Raw genomic sequence first — 10000 nt, 5'->3', positions numbered from 1 at the left:
TATGCTTATATCGTGTGCGTTTTGTGAATCCAGTACATATAGTATAGTACATGATATTTTTATGTGAGCAGCGTTTGTGAATGCATACGTATATTTACATTACATATTGCATAAGCATACATACGTTCATATATCATTTTTATTATAGTACAGTTTTTTATGAGATAGTTTACATTATCTGATGATAATCACAATAACAACAACAATAATAATCATAATATTAACGGTGATAATAATGATAACGATGAAGTGTCTATGTAATTATTAAATAAAGTACTTGTGTAGCCTGATTTTACCTTAGAATAATAATATCCACTGATGCATCTCATAAACAGCAACAAGGGCAATCTGCAAACATCAAATTACCCAGACAATCAAAGTACTGGCCCATGTTTCATTAATTATCATTAGTTTTCACCTTCATTTTCATGATGTTGGACATTCCTTGCACGAAGGATTAAGAAAAAGTAGGGCTCTTAGCTGTGGTGAGCTGTAAGGACCCATTTGGCAAGTGAAACAAGTGAAAGGAAGAGAAAGTCAGTTCTAAAGTTTTACAACTTTGATTTTCTTGATCTCTTTACCTTTGTACTCGTCCTTGAAATCGTCTTCAATCAAATTATAGACTTTTATTTTTTAGTCTTTAAAGGAAGGCATTTTTGGGGAATTTTGGGATGAATCGAAAAAGTGGATTCTTTTGCAAGGTGTACTTCTTCAACGTACATAAGTCATTAAAATGCCGTGGACAAAGTATTGCATTCAATCAATCATGAGTTGCATTATATATTCTACTATAAGGAAAACTCAGAAAAAAGGCATGGTCACAGGGCCCAAAAATAAACCTATGAAGGGAAATGAAGTTAATCTTTAACAATTACAAATGACAACTATACAAGACTTCCAAATTTTGTTTTAAGGTAAACAATTAAATATTTCTGCTCGCATTAAAAGCTTTATTTGTGAACATCTATGACAGCTGCTTATACAAATTTGTTGCTTCTGTGATTAATGTTCTTGATGCACATCCAGAAATCTGAAAATCAAAGTAGGTTACTTGTTTGAATAGTATTACCAAAAGAACTAAATAAATCGTCTCATTTATCACCAGCTGTTTAACCGTAGATCAGTCAACCCGTGCCATACAGAATCATGTACTGCATAGTTTCAAGTTTTGAGCTCAGTGGCTCTGCCAAAAATGGGTAATAGGTAAATTTTATTGTTCTCACTCTCAATATGCCATTACTCTCTGAGGTGTCTTGAAGCCTTATTTTTGTACTATAGTACCATTTGGAATGAATAAAGCAAGTTTTATTTTTTCTTTTCTTTGTACTGTGATTCAATTGGCATATTGTAGATTCATATGTGGACTGATCTAGGGTTAATGAAATCTTATGATGCAAAAAAATTAAATCCTGTTTTACTGTAGCTATGAAAATCACTGGCTTCATCAGGTTGGGACAATAAAGGACATTGCCTTGTGTTTTTACCTACCATCTATCAGAGATTAATTAATCAATAACAAATTGAAAAGTTATTATCCTGTACCTGAACAAAAAAAATATGGTTCTTTTCACTCTAGTTCACAGACTTTCCTTGGTAAATGTGATCATTGTCAATGATTCAGATTTTAAAAATACAAGCATACTTTTAGCATTGCTATTCTACAAAGGTATATAGAATAAAAAAAACAAAAAAACATTTCTTGATCAAACAAACTCACCTTAACAGAGGGTAGGCTTGGCACTGGTGGAATGATTCTCATAGCAGGCTGCTGATATGCAAGCACCAGCCATACTGGGTGAGGATGTTTAACTGCTACCTGCTTCACCAGCTCACATGCTCTCCGAGACAGTTCTGGGGGCTGTCTTGAGTCTAAATAAAGCACTATCACATTTAAGAGTTCTGCAATATCTAACACTCTTAGATTCATTGTCATCACAAAGGTCCTTAGTCTATCAAGAATGGCACATTGAGCTTTGTATGCCATGGTCATATAATAACCACTCCTCTGTGATTTCCCAAGGCTGGCAGAACTCTGGCTTTTCAAGAAGAAGCAAAGCGGCGGGAAAACTTCCTTGAGGGTGCGCTTTTGGAGGAACTCCCCACTCGTCATCATCATGGTTGACAGAGCCTGGAAGGCCCGCATCAAGACGACAAAGTCAGAGTCCTTCAGCCGCAACACTAGCGGTTTCCAGAGCTTGTGCAACACCGGCAGTCTCTCATCCTCCCACTGGGTCAGGGCTTCTGATCCTACTCTGGCAATTTCTAAAATCAAAAGTTTGGTTTGTCTGTCTTTTGTATATAACATATGTGAACATCTTTCAAGGATACTGACCACTAATTCAATGTACTTGGGTATTTTTTTCTTTTCATCACTAATAGTATGATCATCATCTTGCATTGCTTCCCCTTCCTGTTCTAGCTTTCTAAATGCTTCACCAACCTCCTCTTGCGTAACCTCACTGACCTCTTCACTGTCACCACCTTCTAACCCTTCCTTTACTTTCATTTTCGTTCTGTGGTAATTCATCAAAAAAATTGCCACCTCTCCCTTCTTATCACCTGGTTCTGAATCCTCTTGTTGAATATCCATCTCTTGAGTACAACTCTCATCTGCATGTTCATCTTGTTTTTGTTCTTCATCCACACGTTTAGCCTCATACTTCTGAACAGCCATCACATAGACCAACAGCACTCTAAGCAAAGGCAACGCTTGTGTGCTGTGGTGTGTATCACAGGAGAGCAACACATCTTCCACTAGCTCTTCAGTGTAAGCCATTACATCCACATTGGCATATTCTAAGCATACCTGAAGAACTAAAGGTGCTGTGGGATACTGTGGTAATCTCTTGAGCCTCATTGAAAGAGGATACCAAAAGTGGGGCACAGATTTCTCTATAAGTTCAGATATGCTACCAAACTCACAAGCCTTGGCAATCTCCTTTAGTGTGTTACTAGCTGTGTGACCAACCAACACATTAGCTTCCCCAGCTTTCTCCATCACTGGACATAGAACTTTGTTTAGGAACATTACAAAGTCTGGGCCAACCATGTGGGCACAAGCACTGATCAAATTCAAGGCATTGGCTATGAGCACAACATTGTTCTTCACTCTATCCACTGATATATTCCTCTGTGTGTTCACTGGAACAAGGAAGTCTTTTATGCTTTCCACATCATCAGTGTTATCCTTTCCTTTTGCATGGACATACAATGCTGCATCAAAAATCTCCTGACACACTATGAGGTCTATCACACTTTGTACAACATGTTCATTCTCTTCTGGATGGACAATCTGTTTGTCTTTTTCCTTCCATTTTCTCCTATCTCTTCCTGAAAATATTTGAAGAAAGATAAATATTTCACATATTTTGTTGGTCAAAAGAAAAAGAAAAACTGGCTATTAATCAATTACAGAATAATATGATATCGCAAACTGAAATCTTACCAAATATTTAAAGTACCCCATTTTCCCTATTTCATATGTATGCACTAATTTACATGAAGACAGAAAGAGAAATGCTAACCAGAGAAAGAAATAACTTATACAGATAATCACTTTACATTAAACATACTAAACTATATAATCCTACTACACTGACACATCCTACTCAACAAATACAACAGGAAGACTAAGAAAACTGTGATTTACTAATCTCATCACATCTTATGACATCAAACCTTGGATGATAAGTGTGAGCAAAAGAAGGACTTCTTTCTGGTGCTGTGTCGTTTCTTGTAGAAGGTCAAGGGACAGGTCAGTTACAGCCTTCACATCCCCATGGCAACCAACCAGACGACAGGCTGACGTGAGAGTCTCGAATATGCGCCTGTCGGTGAAGTATCTGAAGGACTGTCCCAGGGTTGGCTTGAAATTCAGCACCTCGAAGGGATCTGGGTTTGCATAGAGCAGATATGTGACTAAAGTACTTCATTTCCTTAATCTAATGTTCTTCACTTCTTTTCATGACAGATATTTGTTCATGTGTTGCAATTTAATAATAATAATAATAATGACAATAATAATAATATTAATAATGATAATAATAAAAATAATAATAATAATAATAATAACAACAATAATAATAATATATAATAATAATAATAATAATTATAATGTAATAAAAATAATATTGTCATGCAAATATTAACTACAATCAAAATAAAAGAAATAAAATAAAAATGAAAACAGATTATAAAAAATGAGAAAAAGACAATACCTGAAAAAAGAGAAAAGAAAAAAAAGAAAAGCAATTGATGCAGAAGAAAAAACAAAACAAAAATTTGACTTGATATCTACTCCACTATCCCAAAACCCTCACCATGAGTGTTTGTTTTCTCAAGCAAAAGGTCCGACTCCCTTGTGTCGAGGGTGAGCATGGAGGTGAGAGCTCGAAACAAGCGCTGGGAGTGACTGGGCCACGTTACCAGCTGACTCAATCTCTCTCCCAGAACCTCTAAGCATCCAAGTAACTGTCTTAAAGATGTTAGCGATTTCACATCATCTGGAAAACATTTTTGAGGAGTGTAAGTTATTAGAGGAACATTAGGATTAGCTTCTAAAAGTATACAAAAAAATGTTTTCAAAAGATGTTTTGCAATCCCTTTTTTTTGTTTTTTTTATTCTAAATAATAACCTCAAGTTAGGCATACTTCCTAAAAGTTAATAGAATATTAACACCTAAAAGGTAAGATAAAATTTTAAATAGAAAAAATAAAATCACTAAATCATTACAAATATAGCAATTAAAATATTTTGTGGTGGGGGGACTAGATCTTAGCAGCTTTAATAACTGTAAAAACCTAAACTAAAGTGAGAACCTCTAATCTGGAGGCAAAACTTTAATTGTGAAAACCTTACAGTCTAGAAACACTCCTAAGTTGACATTTTTACTCCCATTTTGATATAGAATTTCTGATCAAAGCATAGTACTTGATACAAAAAATTAAGATATAGCATTAGGGATATCAAAAAACTCATCACATGCTGTGACCCAACCTTGGGTCAAGCCGTCAAGCTTTGACTGGCTGGGACATGATCATAATGTGTGTTGAAGCATTTGCTTTGAAGTCTCAAACAGTAACAAATATTAGTTATGAAACCAATATTTATCTTCCATATAAATACTTCTTTTATGGTTCATCCATTGCTAATCCAGGGTCACTGTAGGGATCCCAACCTAGCGCTAAACCTAATTTTGCAAATCAAAAGAACACTAAAATTATTACCCCCATTGTTGTATTACTGATATACCTAGCCCTATTCACACTAAGTTTATGAAAAAATGTGAAGAAAGTCGAAAACAAAAGTAGCTTCAATCAAATCAAACAGCTCATATAAAGATTATAAATGAAGTTCTTAAAAGGTAAAAATTTCCATAAGGGGGGAAATGTGTTATACATAAGTAATAATCCTATACTTTGCACTACAGGTCCTTACAACATGAACAAACAAGCCTTTAATTCACATGTAGAATATGAATAAGTTCCCATATTAACATCTGGTGCCATATGCTATTCCATACATTTTGAAAATGTCAATTTACAATGTAACCTTATAATACAGAAAAGTGCTGATATACTGTAGTCCCTTAAATTTCTGAAAAATATTCACATTACCAAGTAGCTATGCTTAAATTTAAAGTATTTGGACAGCATAACTATTATATACTGTAGTCTCTTAAATTTCTTAAAGAATATTCACATTACTAAGTAGCTATGCTTAAATCCAAAGTATGTGGACAGAATAACTATCATATTACAATTTCCAATTTAAAAGTTCAGAAAGAATGGAGTCTAATATGATTCAGAAAGAATAGTTTTTTTTTTCCATTTTGAACAAAGTTCTGGAGAAAGAGAAAATATGCTCTATGTAAAAACAGCAAATCCCCTTTTTATCCACACAAGTAGAACCAATAGGAATAAAAATTTACAAACCTTCCTGTCGAAATATGGTCGGCAACTGCGAAGAAAGGGAATAAACCTTTTCTTCCAACAGCTCCATCAGGCCCTGTTGTTTTCCCTGGAGTTGATTCTTGCCGATATGAAGAACCTGTGTGATGGCTACCAGAGCGTCCTGAGCTGCAGATCCCACTTCTACTACATCATCACTTCTCAGTGTCACTATGACTTCTATGGCCATGACTAGACTGCCTTCTAATGATCTGTGAAAGAAAAACACAAATTCTGAGGTCATGGACATCTCTTTAAAAAATTACTTGACAAAGAGTAAGAGCAGGGAAGAGCCTGTCTTATGTGGTCTTATTTATTTCTTCCTTTTTCATTTATTATCATAAATATTCTAAATACAGTTTTAAACTTACAATACTCAATGTTTTAAGAATTTAATTTCTCTACTTCTCCACACCTACATCAATTAATAAATATCTCATCATCTTTTTCCTCATACTTCGTAAATTTAAGACTTCAGTACTTACATATTTTTTTGCAGAAATCAATAATTTCTGATTTCTGGCATCATTCTGTCAACTAAAGGTCATAAATTCAAACTTCAAAAATCAGTATTACCTTGAGCACTTGCATATGATCTGTCGAGCCCAGTCTACGAGGCTCAGTCTCACTCTCCAGTGTGAGTGAGTCACTAGCTTGGCCATCGACTGGACCAGGAGCAATAGTTTGTCTGCTGTTCCTTGAATCCAGTCATTATTCAGCTCAACATTTGGTAATTTGGATGAATTAGTCTGAAATTTAGGATTTTAGGATCTCATTAATATTCATACCTTATCTCACATGATTAACCAAACTAATCAATATGATATCTACCATCATGGTGAACTAACAGCTAAAAGACAACATCCCACTATGAAAAATGAATTAACATATACATTTCCCCTAATTACCTCCTCATCTGGCTCAGGAAGATCAAATTTAGACTTCTTTTTCCCTTCAGCCTTTCTTTTCTTTGAGCTTTCCTCGTCCCCAAAAAGACGGGATTTCAGCTCAATTATAGTTTTGTTGTCTCCAAAGGATGAAGTCTGCTCTTCAAGGAAGCTGTCCCGCATAACCACAGTCACAAAGTGAATCCATGTTGTAATTGCAGCCTGGTTAAAAATAGGATCAAATTTTTAAACAATTGGAAATGAATCGCGTGAAACAATAACCATGTAAGTATGTTTTTTTCTGAAATATTTCATTTTCCTTTTTTTTCTAATTTTCTATAACAGCTACATTCAAGCATACATACTAATGAGAATGTCTAATACTGATCTTTGAATCATCTGGAAAAAAGGTGAATTAGACATCCCTTACCACAGTGAGCTTGTGACCTTGCTTTTCATCCCCCGTGGCAACTTTAGCGAGGGCCATTACGATGCCAGGGAGGAAATTCGAAAAGGTCCGACTGATGGCCGTCTGCTGGTCTTTGAGAAACATTTCAAAGTTCTTTTTCTGGCCAAGTGCTGATAAGGCCTCTATAGCTTCAATTCTGGAAAAAGGAAAACAAAATGAGAAAGAGAAAACAACAACAACAAAAGCATTCACATATAACATACACATAATTCCAGGCAAAATTTCAACACAGTAAAAAAAAAAAAAAAAAAAAAAAAAAAAAAAAAAAAAAAAAAAAAAAAAAAAAAAAAAAAAAAAAAAAAAAAAAAATATATATATATATATATATATATATATATATATATATATAATTAAATAAATAAATAAATAAATAAATAAATAAATAAATAAATAAATAAATAAATAAATAAATGCAATCTATTAAAGAAGGGAAGGTTTAAAGTACCTCAAACTGCGATTCTTTTCTTCCTGTGCCAGCTTCAGGCAAATAAAAACTGCATGACCAAGCTGGGGTCTAAAGACAGCTCCATATATTTTATCTTTGACGTCATTAGAAGTGTTGTTTACCATAATCGACACTGTTGCCAAGGCAGCCTCTTTACAGTCTTCACTCACATTGCCAACTGTAGAAAAAATGATTGAATGATCAGTCATTCTTATAAAGCAAAAAAAAGAATGTGATAAATGTCAGCAATATAAATCTCTATGTAATGAGTTCTATATAAGTAAGCAGCATAAATAATTTTTAAATCATTGTAATGCCCATAATGATTAACAGGAGCACGCAAAATCTTACTTACTGTTTTGATGATAAAGAAATATTAATAATAACTAACATTTCAGGTATAAACAAATACTGGCAAGCTATATCAGTTTAGAAGTTCCAGAATGTTATAATTGAGATTAGAAAAAAAAAATATTTAACTTCTCACAGCAAACTGCAGCTTAGAAAAGAGTCATGGTAAGATTTAAGAGTCTAGAAGTTAATCATTATGCAAGCATAATCAGAAAATTAATAACAATGATAAAAATGGATCATCAATATAATTTTCTTAAACAAACTTCAAAGGAAAAATGAATTAACCACTAAAGGATGTGCATGCTATTTTTGGTCATGCTCAGGTAAGGTATGGGTAACCTGTACCATTATTCCACAGGAAGCCAGAATGTGATTGTGATGTTGGCATGTCTCATTAAAAGATTTTGATCTGTAAGTTCCAAAAATACATGTCAAATTATGATACAAAGAAGTAATTGGCTACTGCATTTCTTCATCAGATTGTAAGACGGTGCATCCTTTTGGAGTTAAAACTATGCTATGAAGTAGCATATAATTTCCAACAAATTATTTACTCAACATAAAACACATTAATTTTCTTGCCAAGAATATTTTGCTTCTCCCATTCCCAATCTAAACTTCTTTTTCTTTAATCCTTTCCTTAATCCATTAGTGAGCCCACGAGCCATTGCTGATGTTAAGAAGGATATTCAATTAGGTAAGAGTGACATGTTTCAATCAGAGAGTAGAAATAGCACTGCTTCTCAATTATCCATCATTCCAATGGACTTTTACTTAAATGACTAGAATAATCGAATACATTTCAAAGACATATTCTATGGCGTTATTTTTTGTTTCTTTGCTTTCATCTAAATTAACATTACACACTAACTATATTTTCCTATTTTCATTATTTATTTAAGAATGGAGTTCAAAGATTTTAATACAGTCAACTGGCCTTTTGGGAATATTTTTGTCACTGAATTAGGTTACTTAAGATTCTAAAGTTTGGCTACCATTCCTTAAAACCCTTCCTTAAAACCATTCAAATACTTTCATGGCATTTATGATGGTTATAGGCAAAACACTCTTAAATTTGTGTAATCAACCCTTCTTGCTCAAGGGCTTTTAAAAGTCATAGGGAAAACTCTATATAATACATGAAAAAAAAAAAAAAATCCTGTAACTAAAATTGGACATATTTTACCCCCTAGAAAAAAAAAAAAAAAATTGGACATATTTTACCCCCTAGAGATAAGAATCAAATATCTAGTCTTGTGTATCCTCATATAGGAATGACTGCTGTATGTACAGATATAACTCACATACAGTCAAAAAAGAGAGAAAAAAAATTGGTCATTCACCACACATAATGTTCCCATTCAAGTAGAACAATTAATGTCAGAAAGCTTGGCTGATGATATGTCTGTCATCAAGAACACATTAATATCTTACCTCTGGAAATCACAACCTTACAATGACAACAGCATTATGTATCTATATTCTTTTAACAATTTGTAGTTAGAAATATCTGGGGAAGAGTAAATAAGATAAAGGTAATTGTAATATCATTTTAATCTTAATCATAAATGCAAACCTTTCTGTGGATTTCCCCGGTCAGTGAGGATGAGAAACAACTGTGTGAAAATCTCTTGGAAAAAGTGGAACTCCTCGATGATAGAAAATCTCAGCACATCTCTTAGGCACTCGACAATCTCTTCTTGCAGGCTCCAAGTCCTGAAAAAGTACAAATAATTTAGTGTAACAACATTTAATATTCTTTGTCAGCTTTGTATATTTGTATATAACTTTGTATATTCTTTGTCATATCATGACTTAACAGTATTTGTGAATTAAATTTAGTACTTCATAAATAAAGGTGAAATGTAATATACCTTTACAATATGCTTACCATAT

At 33.6% G+C, this 10000-nt stretch overlaps 1 protein-coding gene and 1 long non-coding RNA gene across 2 annotated transcripts in view; one reads left to right on the top strand and one right to left on the bottom strand.

The window, feature by feature from the left end:
• LOC147467821 (uncharacterized) overlaps window positions 1-2109 on the top strand; it is a 5507-nt gene extending 3398 nt beyond the window's left edge. The window contains exon 2 of the long non-coding RNA XR_015190442.1: window positions 2021-2109. This is a non-coding gene — a long non-coding RNA (uncharacterized LOC147467821). The remainder of the gene's footprint in view (window positions 1-2020) is intronic.
• Tti1 (Telo2 interacting protein 1) overlaps window positions 939-10000 on the bottom strand; it is a 10949-nt gene continuing 1887 nt past the window's right edge. The window contains exons 2-11 of the mRNA XM_043003784.2: window positions 9681-9820; window positions 7751-7928; window positions 7267-7441; window positions 6858-7058; window positions 6526-6698; window positions 5935-6161; window positions 4320-4502; window positions 3679-3891; window positions 1718-3330; window positions 939-1030 (exon numbers count right to left, since the gene is read on the bottom strand). Coding sequence (XP_042859718.2) covers window positions 965-1030; window positions 1718-3330; window positions 3679-3891; window positions 4320-4502; window positions 5935-6161; window positions 6526-6698; window positions 6858-7058; window positions 7267-7441; window positions 7751-7928; window positions 9681-9820 — 3169 coding nt within the window. The 3' untranslated portion in view covers window positions 939-964. The remainder of the gene's footprint in view (window positions 1031-1717; window positions 3331-3678; window positions 3892-4319; window positions 4503-5934; window positions 6162-6525; window positions 6699-6857; window positions 7059-7266; window positions 7442-7750; window positions 7929-9680; window positions 9821-10000) is intronic.

Source organism: Penaeus japonicus, unplaced genomic scaffold (genome assembly GCF_977035675.1).
Source record: "Penaeus japonicus unplaced genomic scaffold, GWHDUDI00000001_assembly GWHDUDI00000033, whole genome shotgun sequence".
Classification (NCBI taxonomy): domain Eukaryota; kingdom Metazoa; phylum Arthropoda; class Malacostraca; order Decapoda; family Penaeidae; genus Penaeus; species Penaeus japonicus.
This window is presented reverse-complemented; position numbering and strand designations above follow the sequence as displayed.